A 21,309-nucleotide genomic window follows, 5' to 3' on the forward strand; every position below is an offset into this window, starting at 1 on the left:
GAAGCCTCTGGCATTGGGGGGCTTCAAGGTGCCCTTGGGGGAGGCGGGGGGGAGATTTTTGCCCCCCCCCCAGACCCCTCCCGGGTGTTTTGCTTGGAGGGGGGTTGGAGCCTGGAGGGGTTGTTTGGGGTGACACTGGTGGGGGGGGCATTGGTATGGGGGGCACAAGGGGGGGATGCAGTGAGGATGGCAGAGGGGGCGGCTGTGGGGTGCTTGGGGTGGGGGGTGTCCGGATGTTGGGGTCTTTTGCGGGGGAGGTGAGATTCCTGGGGGGGTGGATTTGGGGTCTGTGGGGGGGATGGATATGGGGGTGTCTGGGAGGGGGGCTGGGTATGGGGATATTGGGGGGGGACCCCGGGGAAGGGGCCTTTTGGGGGGGCGGATGTGAGTCCCCCCGACCTGGGGAGGATTTGGAACAAGGGGCTCCCGGGGGGGGGTGTCTGCTCATGGGGCCCTTGGGGAGACTCAGCGTCGGGGAAAGGGGGATCCCCGCGGGGTCCTGGGGGGTCCAGCCCGGCGAAGGGGCGGGGGGAAGGGTTGCGGATGGGGACCGGCGTGCGGGGGCGATCCGGGGGGGGTCCCCGGCGCGGGGGCAGGTCCGAGGCGGGGGGGTGCTCCGGGGAGGGGGGAGATCCCAGCCGGGGAAGGGGGGGGGGGGCGGCGGGGGCTGTCCCGGGCTGGTGCCTCCCCCGGCCGGTGCCTCCCCCGGCCCGGCAGCGCCTCCTCCCGCCCCCCCGCGCCAGGCGGAGCCGGAGCCGGAGCCGGAGCGGAGCCGGTGCCGGGGCGGCTCATTGCGGCGCGGCGCGGCGGCAGCATGGCCACCACCGTGCCCTGCACCCGCTTCACCGACGAGTACCAGCTCTACGAGGAGATCGGCAAGTAAGGGCCGCCGGCACCGGCACCGGGCACCGGGCACCGGGCACCGGGCACGGCCCCGGCCGCGGGCGGAGCGCGGGGGGCGGCGGGGGGCGGGGGGCGCTGCCCGGGGCTCCGGCCGCCGCTCGGTGCAGACGTGACGCATCCCCCCCCCGCGGGACGGGGCACCCGGGACCGGCCCCCCCACCCCCCCCCGCCGGCCCCCCCCCCGCCCGGGACCGGCCCTGCCCCGCCCCCCCCCCCCCGCTCCGGCCGCCCCCCCCCCCCCGTACTGCCCTCCCCCCGGTACTGGCCCTGCCCCCCCACAAACTACCCCCCCTTATACAGCTCCCCCCACCCCGGTCCGGTACCTGCCCCTTCCCCCCCAGCATCCCCCCCCCGGCCGCGGCCGCAGGGACCCCCGGGCCTTATAGCCCCCCCCCGGACCCCCACTTCCTCCGGGTCCCCCCCATCCCCATATACCCCCCAGTCCCTGCAGCCCCCTTGTTCCCCAAGGACCCCCCCATCCTTATGGACCCCCATCCCCTTACAGACCCCCTCGATCTTTCCTGACCCCCCCCCAGTCGTCATCCATGCCCCAGTCACCCCAGACCCCCCAGTCCCTCCAGTCCCCAGTCACCCATCCCTGTAGTCCCCCCCAGTCCTTATAGCTGCCCTTGACCCTATGGACCGCCCGTCCTTATAGACTCCCCCCGCATCTCTCCTAACCCCCCAGTCCTCATAGATCCCCTGGCACTCCCGATCCTGCCCCTGGCTCCTACAGACCCCCCCAGTCCTTATAGCCCCCCTTCCTCCTATAGACCCCCCCATCCTCACAGACCCCCCCCATCTCTCCATATCCCCTGGTCCTTATAGACCCCCATCCCTCCAGACCCCCCCAAACTCCTTACCGACACCCCCCAGCCATTATAGCCACACTGGTCCTTATAGACCTCCCAACACCCCCAGACCCCCTCAATCCTGATAGACACCCCCCCCCCGGGGCCTTGTAGCCCCCCCGGTCCCTATAGACATCCCGCACCCTCCAGACCGTCCTTGAGTCCCTACAGGCACCTGCTCCTTTTGGACCCCCCCATCCTCCGGGCCCCCCTCACCCCCCACCCCCATAGCTCCCCCAATCTCTCCAGCCCCCCCCCCATCTCTGTAGACCCCCCCATCCATATCTCCTCTCTGGTCCTTATAGACCCTCCTCATCCTCCAGCCCCCCCAACCCCTGTTCGACTCCTCTGGGCCTTATATAATTCCCCAAATCCACTACCCCCCCCTCCGGTCCTTATAGACACCAGCCCTTCTGGACCCCCCTAGTCCTTAAAGACCCTAAAGGTCCCTCCTGCCCCCCCCGGGTCCTTCCACCTCCCCAGCCCCCCCCCTGCATCCATGACCCCCCCCCGGGGCAGGTGTTGGGGGGAGCTGTGGAGGAGTTTGGTTTGGGGGGGGGCTCATTTGCCCCTAAGGCCAGGGGCAGGGGGGCAGATCCTCCCCCGATCTGCATGCAGGGTTGGGGGGGGGCTAAAACTGGGGGGGGAGGGGGAAAAGGTGGGGGCAGACCTTGTTAGGGGAGAGGGGGACCCCCCTCGTAGCAGGGGGACATTTTGGGACATTTTGCAGGGGGAGCCGTGGTCCCTTTGGGGGTACGGGGGGGACGACGTGGTGTCATCGGGGGCTATTCCCTCACCCTCCCCAATATCCAGCCCATCCTGGTTGCCATGGCAACGTGGTTCCCCCTCCCATCCCTCTCTGTCACCCACCAGCCACCGCGCGTGTCACCCCCCCCATGCTGGCATTGTCGGGGACATCTGCCCCCAGCCGGTGGGGAAACTGAGGCACAGCCGGGGGGGGGGTCCATGACAGTCGTCCCTGCCGCAGGAGCCGGCACCCACCATGTCCCCTGTCCCTGGGGCCGCGTGGGGAGGGGACGGGAGGGACAGGGGGTGCCGGGCCCTGGGGGGTTCCCCTTGTGCCCCGGCGGTGGCAGGGTCCCCACCGTTCTGGCCAGCGCGGGGCCCTCGGTGTCCCAGGCCACGGGGACCCGGTGTGATGGCAGGGGACGGCCTGGCCCCCATCCCCCCTGGCCCCACGTGTCCCCCGCGGGACCCCCGGCATGGCAGGGCCGCGGTGCTGCCACGTCCCCAGCCCAGCTCGGGGGGCCGTGCCCTGCGAGGGTCCCCTCTGTGCCCCCCCCCAGACACTGCCCTGCTCCCCCAGGCGCGGGTGCTGCTGAGCACAGGCAGAGCGGGGGCACCCACTGCCCCCGGGGACCCCGGCAGGCAGGAGACGGGCAGGGGACGGGCAGGGGACGGGCAGGAACGTTGGAGGGGGACAGGTGGTGGTGGCACTTGGAGGGGCTGCGGGTGAGCGGGTGGGCACGGCCACACTGTCCCCATCCCCCGGGGGGCCGGTGGCTGCTGGCCCCCCCTGCTCCACCGTGACCACCATCACCACCACCATCACCGCCACCACCACCGCCATCACCGTCACCACCATCACCACCGCCACCACCACCGCTGCCACCATCACCACCGCCACCACGGCCACCGCTGCCATCCGGGCCACCCGCCGTCCCCATGGCAACAGGCTGCCGGGTGCCGGATCCTTCCCACGACCCCCCCTGTGATGCCGGCCACTGGCCCCCCACTACGTGCTCGCCGCGCCCAGCACCCCCCCAGCACCCCCATCCGCAGGCCCATGGCACGGCCGGGGCGGGGGCCAAGCGGCGTCGGGACCCCCCCAGTGTCGGGGTTCACCCCCCGGGTGCTGAGTCACGGCCGGCGCAGCCCCTGGCCGCGGGGTGCTGAGTCACAGGTGGGAGCCCACCCGTGCCTGGTCGGGGGGTGCTGAGGCAGGCGGGGGGTGCTGAGCCTCTCCCCCTCCCCAGGGGGGCTTTCTCGGTGGTCCGGCGCTGCGTCAAGCTCTGCACCGGCCATGAGTACGCCGCCAAGATCATCAACACCAAAAAGCTCTCCGCCAGAGGTAGGACCCCCCCGGAACCCCCCCCCCGCACCCACAGGGTGGGTGTCCCCGGGGCCACCCCCCACCCGGCCACCCTGGTGCCCGTGGTGACGCCCGTGGTGCTCGTGGCGAAGGGACGGGGGGGGTTCAGGGGGGGCCGGATCCGGCCTGTGTCCCCCCCCCGCCCCTGGCTGCTCCCGGTGCCCCCCAGCCCCCGCCGTGTCCCCGAGGGGTGTGCACATGTGTGAGCAGGCTGAGCGTGTGGCTGCGCACGGTGTGCATGTGCATACGCTCCGTGCAAAGGGGGGGAGTGTGTGCGCACGGGTGTGAGCAGTGTGTGTGTGTGTGCGTGTGTGTGCGCACGGGTGTGAGCAGTGCGTGTGTGCGCACGGGTGTGAGCAGTGTGTGTGCATGCACAGGTGTGAGCAGTGTGTGTGTGTGCACAGGTGTGTGCAGTGTGTGTATGCGTGGGTGCACGTTCTTGCACAGGTGTGAATTGTCTGCGTGTGCAAAGTGTACATGGGGGGTGTGCAGTGTGTGTGTGAGCATGAGGGGGTGTGCACCGGTGTGAGCTCTGCGTGTGCACACTGGTGGGTGGGTGTGATGTGTACATGGGGTTGTGCACACACAGGTGTGTGCATGAGTGTGTGTTTGTGTGTGTGCACGTGTGCGTGTTCATGGGGGATGTGCACACACGTGTGTGTGTTTGTGGGTGTGTGCACATGTGGGCAGTGGGGGGTACATAGGGGTGTGCACACAGGTGTGAGCAGGCAGCGTGTGTGCGCTGTGTCAGTGCATTTGTGGGTGTGCAATGTGCACGCGGGTGTGTGCACTGTGTGTGGGGGGGGTGGGTGTCCACATGTGTGAGCAGGACGTGTGCATGTCCTGTGTCGTGGGGTGTGTGCACGCCTCAGCAGTGTGTGTGTACGTTGTGTGCAAGGGATGTGTGTGCGCATACCTGAGTAGTGTGCACTGTGTGCAGGTGGGGGGGTGTGCACAGCGGTTCAGGTGTGTGGGGGTGTGCACACGTGTGAGCAGGCAGCGTACGGTTGCACTGATTGGGGGGGTGCCTGAACACACACGTGTGTGTGTGTGTGTGTGTGTGTACCTTGGCCATGGATGTGTGTGTGTGCGCACAGGTGTGAGCAGCGTCTGTTTGCTCTTTGTGAGTACAGCGTGCACGGGGGGCTGGGTGCACACATGTGCACGCTCTCTGGGCACGCTGTACGTGGGGGTGTGAGCAGGCGGGGGGTGGACACGTGAGCTCTGTGTGTATGACGACGGTCACACACGTGTGTACGCACGCACACGTGTGCAGCTGTCTGTGAGCCGGTGCACGCCCCGGCCCTGTCCCTGTGTGCCCCCCCCTGCCCAGCACAGCGGGGGCTGCCCGCACCCTGCCCACACCCTGCCTGCCCCTGCCCGCACCCTGCCCGGCCCCCAGACCCCCCCGAGCCCCCCCCAGGCAGCAGTGTGGCACCAGCCTGTGCACACGGGTACAGCCGCACACCCCGGTACACACACACACCCCCCCGGTACACACACACACACCCCCGGTGTACACACACACACTCACACACACACGCACAGGTACAGCCGCACACCCTGGTACACACACACACAGGTACACACACACACACACAGGTACAGCCGCACACCCCGGTACACACACACACAGAGGTACACACACACACACAGGTACACACACACACAGAGAGGTGTACACACACACACACACACACACAGAGGTACACACACACACAGGTACAGCCGCACACCCCGGTACACACACACACACACAGGTACACACACACACAGAGGTACACACACACACAGAGGTGTACACACACACACACACACACAGAGGTACACACACACACACAGAGGTGTACACACACACACACACACACGCAGAGAGGTACAGCCGCACACCCCGGTACACACACACAGGTACAGCCAGGCGCTCGTACAGCGCCAGTCCCAGGTACACACACGTACAGCCGCACAGAGCTACAGCCGCACGCCACACACGTAGGTGCACCTGCACACACAGGTACCGCCACACACACAGGTACAGCCACACACTCGTACGGTGGCAGACGCGGGTAGACGTGTGCACATGTACAGCCGCACACAGGTACACCCGCGCACATGAGTACAGCTGCAGTCACAGGTAAGGGCTCACACACGTGTACAGCCACACGCGTGTACAGCCACACGCAGGTACAGCGGCACACGTGGGTGCAGCCCCGCACAGAGGTACACCCGCGCGCACAGGTACAACCAGATGGGCGTCCGGCTGCACCCAGGTGTACTGCCACACACAGGTACACCGGCACACACAGATGCACATGTGCACACATGTACAGCCGCACACAGGCACACCTGCACACACAGGTGCACCTACACACGTGCACAACTACATGTACTACCCCACACACGTACAAGAACAACAACACGTACATCCACACCTGCAACGTGTACACACCCCCCCACGTGCACACCCACACACACGTGCACACCCACACGTGCACACCCCCCCCCAGATGCACAACCATAGCGATGTACAACCGTACACACGTGCACAGCTGCATAAACATGCACAACCACACCTAGGCACACCCGCACACGTGTGTGCACACCTGTGCACGCCTGCACACACGTGCACACCTGCACACGCGCAAACGTACGCTCACTTGCACATGTGCACACCCAGACACACCAACACACATGTGCACAGTGGTACACGCATGTGCAATCCCCACACGTGCCCACCAGCACCCACACACACACCCACACACGTGTGCACACCCACACACATGTGCACACCCGCACCCACCCCTGGGCACCTGCGGCTCCTCCGGCCGGGGATGGGGACGGGGACCCCTGGGGCGGGATGGGGTGGGTGCCCCGGGGGGGTGGGTGCCCCGGGGGGGTGGGTGCCCCGGCTGACCCCCGTGCCCACAGACCACCAGAAGCTGGAGCGGGAGGCGCGCATCTGCCGGCTGCTGAAGCACTCCAACATCGGTGAGCGGGGCGGGACGCACCCTGGGGACACCGGGGGGGTGGGGGGGGACACCCTGGGGATGGGGGGGGACACTGGGGGGGTGGGGGGGGGACACCCTGGGGATGGGGGGGACACCCTGGGGACAGTGGGGGACACCGGGGGGATGGGGGGGGACACCCGGGGGGGGGGTCCCATGCCAGTGCCACCATGGGGGTGTGCTGGGTGCCGCCTTGGGACATGCCGGGTGCCACCCCCCCCCCGGGGCCGTGTGGGGTCCCACCCCTGGGGTCCCACTGGGTGCCCCCCCCGGGGGGTGCAGGTGCGAGGGCCGCGTGTGACGGACACGGCCCCCGAGGCTGAGCCCGTCCCCGTCCCCGTCCCGTCCCCGCAGTGCGGCTCCACGACAGCATCTCGGAGGAAGGCTTCCACTACCTCGTCTTCGACCTGTGAGTGTGTCTGGGGGGGTCGGGGGGGCCCGGCAGGGTTGGGGGTGCCCGGGCGCCGGGGTCGCAGGGTGACGCGGTGCCCCGGCGTGTTGCAGGGTGACGGGTGGCGAGCTCTTCGAGGACATCGTGGCGCGGGAGTACTACAGCGAAGCCGATGCCAGGTGAGCCCCCGTGCCCCCCCCCCCAGGCCCCCCCAAACCCCCCTGGACACCCCCAGCCCTCCCAGTGCCCCCCCACCCCCGGGGGGCTGCAGGGATGGGGCAGCTCCAGCAAGGCAGGCAGGGGGGGCACCCAGTGTTGGGGGGGGGGTGCTCCCCCCCCCATTATCGTAACCCCCCACCGGCTCCATCCTGCTGCCGGGTGCTCAGCGGGGTCCCCCCACGTCCCACCCCATGGTCCGTGTCCCGTCCCCGTCCCCCTCCGCCACTGAGGCCTGGCGCTGTCATGACATGTGCTGGCTGGGGGCCCCCAGGGCCCCCCCGTGCCGGTGCCGAGCCCCCAGCGCCCTGTGTGCCCACCGTGTGCCCGTCCCCGTGGTCTCTGGGCTTTCACAACATTGTTTCTTCCCCTCTCTCGTTCCCCCCATCTCCGCCCCCCCACCCCGTCCCCATCCCCACCCGCCTGTACCCCCCACCCCCCCCATCTGTCCCCCCCCCTTTCCCGCTTCCCGCCCCCCTCCCGTCTCCCATCACGCGTCGCTCGGGCTCTGTGCGTGTCCGTGTGTCCGTCCGTGTGTCCGTCCGTGTGTCCGTCCCACCGCTGCCCCTCTGCTCGCTGCCCCCCCCCCCCGCCTCCCCCTTCCCTGTGTTTTGCCCCCCTGCCCCCCCCCCCAACCTGCCTTCTTGCCCCCCCCCACCCCTCTATCCTGCTCCCTCCTGCCCCTGGACCCCCCCCATCCCCATCTCCTGCCCCCCCTTACCCCATCCTGCCCCCCCATCCTGCCCCCCCTTTGCCCCCCGCCCCCGCCCCCCGTTTTGTTTTGCAGTCACTGTGTCCATGAGCTATTAGCCCGCGTTTCTCCCACCCATCACTTTGCCCCTGTGCAGAGGGAGCCGCAGGTCAGTATAACGGGGGGGGGGCCGGGGGGCCGTGCCCCCCGCGCTGCCCCCACCCGCCGGAGCATCCCGCTTCCCGGCCCCCCGCTCCCCTCACCGGAACCCCGCTTTGGGGCTCTCTCCTCCCTCCTTTTTCTGCCCCCCTCTCCAACTTTTTTTGCACACACCGCCCACCTTGCAGGGAGGTTGCCCCCCCACCCCCCCCCATGCCCCAGCACCCCCAGCCAGGCGGGGGCCCCCCCCGTTCACCCCCATTTCAGCCTCTCATCCCCCGCTCCTTCCCTCTTTCTTTCTTGTCTCGTCTCCATCCGCCCTCCCCGCACCCCCTCGTCCCCGTTCCCCCCCCCGTGAGTCCCGTCTGGGGGACCCCAGCATCCGGGCAGCAGCAGAGCTGGGGGGGGTCCCCATGGGGGGGGGGGGGGCACAGCAGCACCATTAGGGTGGCCCCCATGGCTCTGTGCCAAGATGGGGGCACCCCCTGATGGGCACCCGGGGGTGATCCCCCCCAGCAGTCACCCCCCAGGGGTGACCCCCCCCAGGCAGGGGCACAGGGTGGGGTGCCAAGCTCTGCACCCCCCCCCCCCCAGTATGAGATCACTGCTTGGTTTCGGAGGGTCCCCCCCAGGGGTGCCGGCAGCGGGGCGGTGAGGGGGGGGGGTGCAGGTCCCGGGTGCCCCCAGGCAGGGGGGTGCGGGAGGTGGCGGGGGGGCAGCGTGCCCCTGACCCCCCCCGTTTGCACGCAGCCACTGCATCCAGCAGATCCTGGAGGCCGTCCTCCACTGCCACCAAATGGGGGTCGTCCACAGGGACCTCAAGGTGAGTGTGTGTGTGTCCCCCCCGCCTGCCCGTCCCTCCACAGGTTTTGGGGTTCCTGGGTCCCCACAGCCTTGGGGGGGGGGTGTCACTGAGTTCCCCCTGGGGCTGGGTGCTCCCCTCTGCTCTGGGGGCCCCCGGCTGCCATCTCCCCTTTCTGGGGGGGCATGGCACACTCCTGCGCCGAGTTGGGTGTTCGCTGTGACCCCCCCACTCACTCCGTGTGCCCCCCTTTTGGGGGGGATGCACAGGCTGGGTGGGATGTGGGGATGGGCCACAGGGGGTGGGGGGGGCTGGAGTTTGGAAACGGGGGGGGGGGCTGGGACACGGGGTGACCCCGAGCTGGGGCTGGGGCTTGGGCCGGGCCCCCCCCACACCCCCCGGGCAGGGGGCACAGCCCACGGACCCCCCCCCCGCCTGCGCACGGGGGCTGGCAGACAGGCAGGGCCTGCTCCATGGCGGCTGCAAAGCCCCCCCTGCCCCTCCCCGCCCCCCTCTGCCCCCCCGGCCCCCCCCTCACCCGGCGCTGCCCGCGGCAGCCGGAGAACCTGCTCCTGGCCAGCAAGTGCAAAGGGGCGGCCGTGAAGCTGGCCGACTTCGGCCTCGCCATCGAGGTGCAAGGGGATCAGCAGGCCTGGTTCGGTGAGTGCCACCTCCCCATGTGTGTCCCCCCGTGTGTGTCCCCCCCCGTGTGTGTCCCCCCGTGTCCCCCCATGTCCCATGCCCGCTGCCTCCTGCCCCGTGTCCCTGTCGCTGTCCTGTGCCCCCCGCGTCCCCCCCACGCCCCCCACGTCCCTGTGTGCGCCCAGCACGTCCCTGCCCCGCACTGGGCCCCAGTGCCACAGCCACCATGTCCCATCCCCATCCCCATCCCTGTCCTGTCCCGTCCCCATCCCTGTCCTGTCCCATCCTCATCCCTGTCCTGTACCGTCCCCATCCCCGTCCCTGTCCTGTCCCATCCCCATCCCTGTCCTGTCCCATCCCCATCCCCGTCCCTGTCCTGTCCCATCCCCGTCCCCATCCCTGTCCTGTCCCATCCCCATCCCCGTCCCTGTCCCATCCCCATCCCCGTCCCTGTCCCGTCCCCATCCCCATCCCTGTCCTGTCCCATCCCCGTCCCCGTCCCGCAGCTCAGCGCGGCTCCTGCCCGTCTCCATCCCAGGCTTCGCGGGCACGCCCGGCTACCTCTCCCCCGAAGTCCTGCGCAAAGAGGCCTACGGCAAACCCGTGGACATCTGGGCATGCGGTAAGAGCCCGGTCCCTGCCCGATCCCTGCCCAGTCCCTGCCCAATCCCTGCCCGATCGCTGCCCAGTCCCTGCCCGATCCCTGCCCGATCCCTGCCCAATCCCTGCCCGATCGCTGCCCAGTCCCTGCCCGATCCCTGCCCAGTCCCTGCCCGATCCCTGCCCGATCGCTGCCCAGTCCCTGCCCGATCCCTGCCCAGTCCCTGCCCAGTCCCTGCCCGATCGCTGCCCAGTCCCTGCCCGATCGCTGCCCAGTCCCTGCCCGATCCCTGCCCAGTCCCTGCCCAATCCCTGCCCGATCCCTGCCTGGTCCCTGCCCGATCGCTGCCCAGTCCCTGACCCCTGCCCGGTCCCATCCAGAGCCCCCCGGCCCCTTCCCGCCCCCATCCTGATCCCTGTCCCACTCTCACCTGTCCTGGCTCCATCCTAGTCCCAGCCCAGTTCCGTGCTGGTCCCATCCCAGTTCCTGTCCCAGCTCTGGTGCTGTCCCCTTCATCCCGCCCCCCCGCCCCGCAGCCCCCCCCACTGCGGCCCCCCCCGGCTGCCTTGCCACGCTCTGCCGGGGGGTGGGTGCCACCGCGGGGGGACGGTGCCATCCCGGCAGCAGCGGGGAGCCTGACGCAGTGCCAGGCCATCTCAGGGACACCGCTGTCCCGGGGCAGGGCTGACGGAGCCACCGGGACGCTGGGGGTCCCCGTGTCCCCCCCCGGCCCTGACCCCAGTCTCCCTCTCCCAGGCGTCATCCTGTACATCTTGCTGGTGGGCTACCCGCCGTTTTGGGACGAGGACCAGCACAAACTCTACCAACAGATCAAGGCCGGTGCCTACGACGTAAGTCCCCAGTGACAGGCACCCGCCCCACTGCGGCCGGCCGGCCTGTTAACACTGGAACCTACTGAGGGACACTACAGCCAACCACCAGCAGGCAGAGCCTGGGGGATGGCTTTGGGCCATGTCTCCTGGCTGGGGATGCGTGGGGAGGAGGAGGGGTGCAGGTGCCGTGGGGCTGCCTCTCCCCAGCCGTCACCCCGCCACGTCGTCCCGTCCGTCCCCTCCACAGTTCCCTTCGCCCGAGTGGGACACGGTCACCCCCGAAGCGAAAAACCTCATCAACCAGATGCTGACCATCAACCCCGCCAAGCGCATCACAGCCCACGAAGCCCTCAAGCACCCGTGGGTCTGCGTAAGTGCCGGTGTCCCCCGCCCCGGTGTGTCCCCCCGGTGCGTGTCCCCCGGCCCGGTGGCCACCGGTGCCTGGCACTGACCCCCCGTCCCCCCACAGCAACGCTCCACCGTGGCCTCCATGATGCACAGGCAGGAGACAGTAGAGTGTCTGAAAAAGTTCAACGCCCGGAGGAAGCTCAAGGTGAGGTCGTCCCGAGGGAGAACGTGGGCTGGATCCGGCCCTGCCCGTGCCCCGGGGTTTCCCCACCCGGCACAGCACCACCCTGCCCCTCCCCGCGGCACAGTCCCACCCTGCCCCTGCCCCGTGCCGTACAGTCGCATCCTGGCAGCGCCCGGTGCAGCACGGTTCTGTCCCAGCCACCGCATGGTCCCATCCTGGCCATGGCCGGTGCTGTGCCGTGGCCCACAGTCCCATCCCAGTGGTACTCAGTGCAGCACAGCCCAATCCTGTCCCCATCCCACGGCCCCATCCTGCCCCCCCAGCCCCATCGTCCCGGCCCCATCCTGCCCCCCCAGCCCCATCGCCCCGGCCCCATCCTGCCCCCCAGCCCCATCGCTCTGGTCCCTGGTCCCATCCTGCCCCCCCAGCCCCATCGCCCCGGTCCCTGGTCCCATCCTGCCCCCCCAGCCCCATCGCCCCGGTCCCTGGTCCCATCCTGCCCCCCCAGCCCCATCGCTCTGGTCCCATCCTGCCCCCTCCCTCCCTTGCAGGGCGCCATCCTCACCACCATGTTGGCCACCAGGAACTTCTCAGGTAAGGGGGGGCTCCCGCTGGCCGGGGGGGCCGGGGGCCGCAGCCCCCCCACCCGCAGCCCCCGCCGAGGCCGGTGCCCCCCTCCCCCTTCTCTCTGTCGCTGTCTTTCTCTCTTTCTCCCCCCCCCCCCCCCCCACCTCCCCCCCATTTTTTCCCCGTCGGCGAGGACGGGGGGCGTGCGTGTCCCCCCCTGCCCCACGCACACAGCAGCAGGTAGTGCCCGGTTCCCGTGTCCCCCCCCTCTCCGCTCCGGTGGCTGGCCGGTGGGGGGGGGACACGGGGAGGGGGGACGACGGAGCAGCACCAGCCACCCCCAGGCCCGAGGCCGGGGTGATGGGCACCCCAGGACTTGTTGTTGGGGTGGATGGGTGGGAAGGTGGGGGTCCCGGCTGCAGCCCCCCCCCCCCACCTGCCCCCCCTCCCCTAACAGGAGCTCTGCTCCCTTTCTCTCCTCTCTCTCTCTCTCTCCTGCCCGCCCTCTGCCCGTCTCCTGCCCGCAGTGGGCAGACAGACCACCGCTCCTCCGACCATGTCGGCGGCCGCCGCCGGGGCCCCCCTGGGGCTGGTGGAACAAGGTAGACGCGTCCGCAAAGGGCCCCCCCGGCCCCCCCCCACCCCCCGGCCCCGCTTGGTTTCTGTGTGTGTCCCCTTGCCCAGACCCTTCGTCCCCATGTCCCCCCCCCCATCCTCTTCCTCACACCTCCCCCCCCCCCCAACGGGTTTCGGGTGCCCTCCTCGGAAATCGGAGCGCATGCATGGCCCCCCCGCATTGCCCCCCCCCCCGCACATCCCCCCCTGACCCCCTCCCAGCCTCTCCCCCTCCCCACGGGGACCGAGAGATGCCACTGGCCCCCCCCGCTGACCCCCCGGCTGGCCCCAGGGGGGGTCTCTGCACCCCCCCCCCCCCAGCTCCCCGTGGGGGCTGCTTGGGTGCTTGTGCCTGCTCCAGGCCGGTGGTCCCTGAGGTGGGGGGACACTGTGGTGGCACCCCCAAGGGACCCCCGCCTGCATCAGCAATGGGGGGAGCCTGGGGGGGGGGGGGGAATAATTTTAGGGTGCCCCCCCATTGCTCCCACCCCATGGCACTGCCCCCCCCCACGCACACAAGGGGGGGCACACCGGTGCATGGGGGGGGGGGGCAAACTGGCCGCATGCCCCGTGTCCCCCCCTGTGTCCCCTCCCTGCTCAGCCCCCCGCATGCCCCCCCGCACGCCCCCCCCGCCCCGCACGGCTTCCCAAGAGCTGCAGCCGGTGTTCGTGGCGCCGCGAAACACTCGGCGGGTCTTAAACCGTGCCCCCCCCCCCCCCAGGGCTACAGCTGCCCCACCCCCGCGGGGGATCCCCCCCCCCCCGGGCCCCCCCAATTCGGCTCTGGTTTAAACCCTCACCGCCCCCCCCAGCGCCCGCCTGCTTTCGGAGGAGGGACCGGGACCCTTGGGGACACCCCAGAGGGACCCCCGTGGGGACATGGGTCCGCCGGGGAGGGGGGGCAGGGGTGTCCCCTCCCCCCCCCCAGCCCCCCCCCCCGCATTGGGTGCTGCTCAATGCCACCCTGCTGTCACCAGACTCGTCACCACGCAGCCCCTCCCACCCTGTGATGCTGGCGGGGGGGGCCCTGAGCTTGGAGGAGCGACGAGGATGCTTGAGGTGACACCACACCCCCCCCCACCACTTGTGTCCCCCCCAGCCCCCCCCACTGCCAGAGATCGCGATAGCAGTGACAGATTCCCCCCCCCGTCCTTGTCCCCCACCAGGGTGACAGCGGGGGGGCACAGGGGGCCAACCCCCCCCCCCCCCGGACTCAACTCATCTTTGTTATGTTTTTTTTTTTTATGTTTTTCCCTTTTTCCTCCTCCTCCCCCCCCGTTTCTCTCTCGCCCCCCCCCCTCCTCTCTCTCTCGCTTTCCTCTCTGCATTTCTCCAAGGTAAGCCAGCTCTGCGCCCCGCCACGGGGGCCACCAGGATGGGGGGACCCCCCCCCAGCTCGTGTGTGTCCCCCTCAGGTTGGGGACACCCCCCCCTCAGGTTGGGGACACCCCCAGGATGGGGACACCCCCCCTCAGGTTGGGGACGCCCCCCCTCCCAGCATGGCTCACCCCCCCCCCGACACCGGGGTGCTGGGTGCTGCTGGTACCTGGGGAGCATCGGGGGGGGGGCCGGGGTGGGGGTTTCGGGGGGGGGGAACAACACGACAGGACACACCGTGTCCCTTGTCCCCAAGGGAGGGGACAGCCGCTGACGCTGTCTCCCCCCCCCGCAGCAGCTAAGAGCTTACTGAACAAGAAGGCGGACGGCGTGAAGGTGAGGGGCCGCGGGGGGGCCGGGGGGGGCCGCTCCCCCCTCCCCGTGCCGCTGAGCCCCCCGCTCTCGCCCCCCCCCAGCCGCAGACCAACAGCACCAAAGGCAGCGCCGGCGTCACCAGCCCCAAGGGGACCCTCCCGCCCGCAGCGCTGGTAGGTGCCCCCCCCCCCCCCGCACCCCCCCCGGATCCATCCCGCCAGCCCATCCCATCCATCGCCATGCGCCCCCCCCTCTGCCTCCTCCGTCCGTCCGTCCGTCCGTCCGTCCCCGGTGTCACTGGGGATGGGGGGGAGCGTCATGGGGAGGGGGGGCGGGGGGGGCAGGATACGGGCACGGGGTGCCCCGCCGTGGGGACAAGGTGGGTGCAGGATACGGGCACGGGGTGCCCGTGACATGGACGACGAGGTGGGTGCAGGATGCGGCACGGGGTGCCCCCGCCACGGGCACAGCGAGGGGGGTGCAGGATACGGGCACGGGGTGCCGCCCCACGCAGGTAAGATGGGTGCAGGGTACGGGCGCAGGGATGGGGACCGGGACCGGGACCGTGGCCGTGGCCGTGGCCGTGGCCCTGCCGGTGAGGTAAGTGCAGGACACGGGACGGGGCTGCACGGCAGGCGCAGGATGGGCGCAGGACGCGGGCACGGGGGTGCCCAGCACGAGCAGGCCGGCACGGTGGGTGCAGGATACGGGCACGAGCGTGTCCGGCCGGTACGGCGAGCACAGGATGCGGCCGTGGGGATGCGCAGCCGGCACAGCAGGTACAGCACCCGGCCGTGGGGACGCGCCGCTGGTTCCGTGAGCGCAGGATACAGGCGAAGGGCCGCGCGGCCCACGCGGCGATGCGGCCGTGGGGACGCCTGGCTGGCGCGGTGACGTGGGCCGAGGGACGCCCAGCAAGCGAGCGCAGGACACGGGGCTGCCCCCCACCTCCTCGGCTGTCCGCGGGGTCCTGCTGGTCTCCCCCCTCCCCGGCTCTCTCTTCCCGCCCCCCCCCCCCCACCTCTGTCTTTCTGTTAATTAAACCATTTGGCTTTCGCTGGACTAATGACTCTCTGCTTCTCTCCCCCCCCTCTGCCCCTCCCCGAATCCGGTCTGGGTCTCTCTTCGTCCCCGTCCGCGTGCCGCTCGCTCCGTCGTCCCCCCCCTCCGTTATCCCCCCTGGGCTCTCGCTTCCCCCCCCCCCCCCGCCTCTGTCTCTCTCCCTTCTCCCGTAGGAGCCTCAAACTACCGTAATTCATAACCCCGCGGACGGCATCAAGGTATTGCTGCCTCTCTTCCCTTCTCGCCTCGCCCGCGTTCGTTAGCCCCCCCCGGGGTCGTTTGCGGCCCCGCTTTCCGCCTCCATCCTCTCCCCAGCATCAGCCATGGCGCGGGGCGGGGAGGGGGCCGACGCGGCGCTGGAGCGGCCGAGGAGCGCGCACGGGGCGCGGCGACGGCGAGGGCTCCGTCCCCCCGCGGCAGCCGGCGTCGCCGGGGTCCTGCCGAGCCCCAGCTGGGGTTCGTGTCCCCGTCCCCCTCCCCTCCCCGGCCCCGGCCGCATCCTGACCCTTCTCTGTTTGTGTCTCTCCCCCCCCCCCGCCCCGCCGCCGTCCCGCTGGCAGGAGTCGTCCGACAGCACCAACACCACCATCGAGGACGAGGACACAAAAGGTGACGGGGGCACGGCAGCGCTGCGGGGCGGGGCTGGCACTGGGATGCACTGGGATGGAGCTGGGATGTGCTGGGATGGAGCTGGGCTGGCACTGGGATGCACTGGGATGGAGCTGGGATGTGCTGCAATGGAGCTGGGATGAACTGGGAGGGTGTTGGAATGCACTGGGCTGGCACTCATGCACTGAGATGGCACTGGGATGGCACTGGGATGCACTGGGATGGCACTGGGATGCACTGGGAGGGTACTGGAATGGATGCATTGGGGTGCACTGGGATGCACTGAGATGGCACTGGGATGCAATGTGACGGCACTGGGGTGGAGCTGGGATGCACTGGGATGGCACCGGGATGCATTGGGGTGCACTGGGATGGCACTGGGATGCACTGGGACAAAGCTGGGATGCTGCTAGGGTGGCACTAGGATGCATTGGGGTGCACTGGAATGGTGCTGGGATGCACTGGGAGGGTGCTGGGATGCTCTGGGATGGCACTGGGATGCATTAGAGTGAACTGGGATGGAACTGGGATGGATTGGGATGCACTACAATGGCATGGGGGCAGACTAGGACCCCACTGGGAGGCACTGGGATGGACTAGGGTGTCACTGGGACGCACTGGAACAATGCTGGGACACAGCTGGATGGTACCAAGATTAATTCAGATGCACTGGATAGAACTGGGCTGTACTGGGATGTATTGGGATGCACTGGAATGGCACTGGGACACACTAGCTGGGCACTGAGATGCAGTGGGATGTCACTGGGATGCACTGGGACAAACTGGAGTGTAACGATGCGCTCTGGAGTAGCACTGGGACATGCTGGTATGGAACTGGGCTGTGTTGGAATGCACTGGAGTGGCACTAGGATGCCACTGGGACATACTGGGATAGAACTGGGCTGTGCTGGGATGCACTGGGATGCGCTAGGATGCCACTGGGACATACTGGGATAGAACTGGGCTATGCTGGGATGCGCTGGGATGCCACTGGGACATACTGGGATAGAACTGGACTGTGCTGGGATGCACTGGGACACACTGGGATATAGCAGAGCGGCACCGAGATGCATCGGAATGGCACTGGGATGTCACATTAGGGTGACACAGGAATGGACTGGGATGCACTGGGATGGTACCAGGGTGAATTGAGATGCACTGGAATGGCAGCGGGATGCACTGGATGGAACTGGGGTGTACTGGAATGCACTAGAATGGTACTGGGATGCACCGGGAAGCAGTAGAGTGGTACTGCAGCGCACTGGAATGGAACTGGGATGTATTGGGATGCACTGGAACAGCACTGGGACACAGTAGCTGGGCACTGAGATGCAGTGGGATGTCACTGGGATGCACTGGGGCAAACTGGAGTGTAACGATACGCTCTGGAGTAGCACTGGGACATGCTGGGATGGAACTGGGCTGTGTTGGAACGCACTGGAGTGGCACTGGGATGCAGCAGGATGGCACTGGGATGGACTGGGATGCACTGGGGTGGCATCAGGATGAAATGAGGCATTTGGGTGTAGTGGGTGGGCTGCACTGGGATGGCACTGGAACACACTGGGATTGCACTGAGGTGCACTGGGACACACTGGTATTCAACAGCATGATACTGGGATGGAACTGGGGTGAACTGGAATGTGCTGGGACACAGTAGGTTGGCACTGGGTTGCACTGCAATGCACTGGGATGGCCCTGAGATGTACTGGTGTAAACTGGGGTGTATCAGGATGCCCTGGAACGGTACTGGAACAGTCTGGGATGTAGTGGGATGCACTGGAATGTCCTGGGGTGTCACTGGGATGTGGTAGGATTGCACTGGGATGGAACTGGGCTGTGTTGGAATGCACTGGAATGGCAGCGGGAAGAGATAGGATGGCACTGGGATGTGCTGGGATGTATCGGCGTGCACTGGAGTGGCACTGGGATGTACCGGGGTGCACTGGGATGCACTGGGTTTGCGCTGGGATGTGTTGCGATGCACTTGCATGGAACTGGGATCTGCTGTAATACACTGGGGGGTACTGGGATGGACTGGGATGGCACTGAGGCACAGGGGGGGTGGCACTGGGAAGCACTGGTTTGGAACTGGGTGTATTGGGATGCACTGGTGTGGCACTGGGATATACTGGGCTGTGCAGGGGTAACACTGGGCTGCACTGGGATGTGCTGGGGGGGCACTGGGAGGGCTCGGGGGGGGGGGCACTGGGACATACTGGGAGGGCAGAGCCCCCCTGTGCCATGGGGATGCTGACACTGGGGGGGGGGGGGGGGGGCTGTCCCCGTGGGCCCTGGGCCCCGTCCCCTCCCCTGGCACCGGGGGGGGGGGGGGGTGTGTGTGTGTGTCCCCCGTGTGTGTCCGTGTGTGTGTGTGTGTCCCCCGTGTCCCCCCCGTCCCCCTCCCGTATGTCCCCCCGTGTGTGTGTCTGTCTCCCCCCCCGCCCCCCCATCTGTCCTCCCCTGTGTGTCCCCCCCCGTGTCCCCCCCCGTGTCCCCCCCATGTCCCCCCCCCCCCCCCCCCCCGTGTCCCCCCGTGTGTCCCCCCCGTGTCCCCCCGTGTCCCCCCGTGCCGCGGGCGGTGCCGGTGCGGGTGCGGGTGCCGGAGCGGTGCCCCCCCCCCAGCCCGCAAGCAGGAGATCATCAAGATCACGGAGCAGCTCATCGAGGCCGTCAACAACGGAGACTTCGAGGCCTACGCGTGAGTGGGCGGGGCCGGGAGGGGCGGGGCCGGGAGGGGGCGGGGCCAGATGGGGTGGGGCCGGGAGGGGCGGGGCCAGGTGGGATGGGGCCGGGAGGGGCGGGGCCGGGTGGGGCGGGGCCGGGAGGGGGCGGGGCCAGGTGGGGCGGGGCGGGGCCAGGTAAGGGCGTGGCCGGGGCGGGGCCGTGGCCGCTGCTGACGCTGCCCCGCAGGAAGATCTGTGACCCCGGACTCACGTCCTTCGAGCCCGAGGCCCTGGGCAACCTGGTGGAGGGCATGGACTTCCACCGCTTCTACTTCGAGAACTGTGAGTGCCCGGCCCTGCCTGCGCCCTGCCTGCGCCCTGCCTGCGCCCTGCCTGCGCCCTGCCTGCGTCCTGCCTGCGTCCTGCCTGCGCCCGTCCAGCCTGCCCGGCCCCTGCCTGTCCTGCCCAGCCCGCTCAGCCGTCCACCCTCCCGTCCCGCCTGCCCCTCTGTCCTGCCTGTCCCTGCCCACCTGCCTGGTCCCCTGCCTGTCTGCCTCACCTGACCCTGCCTGCCCCCCCCCACTTGCCAGGCGATCCTGCCCCTGCCCCTTTGCTGCCCGTCCATCCGGCCGGCCACACCGCCCAGCCCTGCCCTCAGCCCTGCCTGTCTGTCCCCTGCTTGGGCCCTCTGTCCATCCATCCTGCCTGTCCCCTGCCTGTCCTCCCTAGTCCTCTGCCCACCCTCTGCCTGCTGCCCTGCTTATCCTGCCTGTCCCCCATCTGTTTCTCTTCTGCCTGCCCATCCATCCTGTCCGCATGTCCATCCTGCCTGCCCTGCCTGCCCATCCACCCCTCCCTGCCTGTGTCCCTCTCTGCCTGCCTGCCCATCCACCCCTGCCTGTACCTTTCCCTGCCTGTACCTTTCTCTGCCTGCGCATCCTGCCTGCCTCCTTGTACCCCACCCTGCCTACCCATCACCGTGCCTGCTGGACTGTCCCTCTGCCCGCCCTGCCTGTACCCCTGCCTGTACCCCTGCCTGCCTCCCCCCGCCCCGGCTGACGTCCCCCCCCTCCCGCCCTCGCAGTGCTCTCCAAGAACAACAAGCCGATCCACACGACCATCCTGAACCCCCACGTTCACGTCATCGGGGAGGACGCCGCCTGCATCGCCTACATCCGCCTCACCCAGTACATCGACGCCCAGGGCCGGCCCCGCACCAGCCAGTCGGAGGAGACCCGCGTCTGGCACCGCCGCGACGGCAAGTGGCAGAACGTCCACTTCCACGGCTCGGGGGCCCCCGTCGCCCCGCTCCAGTGAAGGTGAGCGCGGGATCGGGGGGGGGGTCTGGGGGTGGATCGGGGTGCCCCGGTTCTGGCTGACCTGGCGGTGGGGGGGGTCCCCCATCCCCGCAGAGCTCGCGGTGGCTGTCCTGGTTCCAGCCCGACGGAGACGGCGATTGGGAGCCGAGCCGGCAGCCGGAGCTGCGGCCCCGAAGCACGCGTCCGCATGCCTGTCCCCCCCGTGTCGTCGTCCCCCCCGCCATCTCCGCCCCGGCCCCTGCTCCTCCCCCCCTCCAGTGCCTGTGTTTGCAGAAAACAAAAAGAAAAAAAAAGAAAAAAAAAAAAAAGCCAAAACAACAATGATGACAAAAAAAAAAATGAGTTAAAAAAAAAAAGGGGAAAAAAAAAAAGGGGGAAAAAAAAAAAAACAAACCCAACTTGACAAACCCCAACCCAACCAACCTCCCACCCAAAAACCAACCCAGCCGCTCGGCCACAGGCAGGGGGGGCTGGGGGGGACACCCCCCGTGGGCAGACACCCCCCCCCACCCGTCTCCGCCTGGGGGGTGCCTCCCGGCTGGCGGGGGGGTGGCGGGGGGGGGGGGGGTGTCCCAGCCCCCCTCCCCGGCTGTGCTTGTGGCGTTTCGCTGTTGCTGGTGGTGGATGTTGTTCTTTGGACTCCGCTTTCGCTCTTTCCCGCCCCTCCCTGTACATAGACAGAGCTCTTTATTTTTTAATTCCCACGGGGGGTCCCCGGCCGCGGGGTGCTGCGGGCTGGGGGGGCTGCCGGGGGGGGGTAAGCAAGGGGGGGGGGGGCACTGACACCCCCCCCCCAAGGTCCAGCGCTGCCCCCGGGGCACCGAGGCCGATCCCGGGCGCTGCCGGGGCGGGAGGCGCAGTGGGTGCCTTTGGGGGGGGTCCCCAGCGGGCACCCCCCCCGTGTCCCCATCCCGGTGACGGAGGCCCGGCCCCCAGCACCCCGTGTGTCCCCGTCCCGGCGGGTGGCCGGGTGCCAGCCCCGGGTGCTGGTGGGTTTTGGCAGGGGTGAGGGGGCTGGGGGGGGGACACACGACACGGGTGCC

General features: G+C 69.1%; 1 protein-coding gene across 9 annotated transcripts; it reads left to right on the top strand.

Moving 5' to 3' along the window:
• Window positions 1-667: 667 nt before the first annotated feature.
• Window positions 668-21,277, top strand: CAMK2B (calcium/calmodulin dependent protein kinase II beta). 9 transcript variants are annotated; one of them, XM_075736405.1, is made up of 21 exons: window positions 668-879; window positions 3,752-3,846; window positions 6,793-6,852; window positions 7,224-7,278; window positions 7,374-7,439; window positions 9,077-9,149; window positions 9,686-9,788; window positions 10,309-10,392; window positions 11,128-11,222; window positions 11,452-11,574; window positions 11,674-11,757; window positions 12,288-12,330; window positions 12,831-12,905; window positions 14,594-14,631; window positions 14,712-14,783; window positions 15,846-15,890; window positions 16,233-16,281; window positions 18,907-18,982; window positions 19,195-19,289; window positions 20,032-20,266; window positions 20,360-21,277. In XM_075736405.1, exons 1-20 carry the CDS (start codon window positions 815-817, stop codon window positions 20,262-20,264), a joined length of 1,629 nt encoding a protein of 542 aa, XP_075592520.1. In that variant the 5' UTR covers window positions 668-814; the 3' UTR covers window positions 20,265-20,266; window positions 20,360-21,277. The 9 variants fall into 9 exon arrangements, with proteins under 9 accessions (XP_075592520.1, XP_075592519.1, XP_075592521.1 ...); XM_075736404.1 differs by having other exon boundaries at window positions 707-879; window positions 14,591-14,631; window positions 20,360-20,623; XM_075736412.1 differs by lacking the exon at window positions 15,846-15,890 and adding an exon at window positions 8,264-8,336 and having other exon boundaries at window positions 796-879; window positions 14,591-14,631; window positions 20,360-20,622.
• Window positions 21,278-21,309: the final 32 nt, after the last annotated feature.

This window comes from Balearica regulorum, chromosome 27 (assembly GCF_011004875.1).
Source record: "Balearica regulorum gibbericeps isolate bBalReg1 chromosome 27, bBalReg1.pri, whole genome shotgun sequence".
Lineage (NCBI taxonomy): Eukaryota > Metazoa > Chordata > Aves > Gruiformes > Gruidae > Balearica > Balearica regulorum.

Coding starts and splice junctions, on each gene's coding strand:
- CAMK2B (XM_075736404.1), top strand. CDS start 815: ATGGCCACCACCGTGCCCTGCACCCGCTTCACCGACGAGTACCAGCTC. Junction 15,891..16,232: donor ACCCCGCGGACGGCATCAAG/GTATTGCTGCCT, acceptor TCCCGCTGGCAG/GAGTCGTCCGACAGCACCAA. Junction 18,983..19,194: donor GGAGACTTCGAGGCCTACGC/GTGAGTGGGCGG, acceptor GCTGCCCCGCAG/GAAGATCTGTGACCCCGGAC.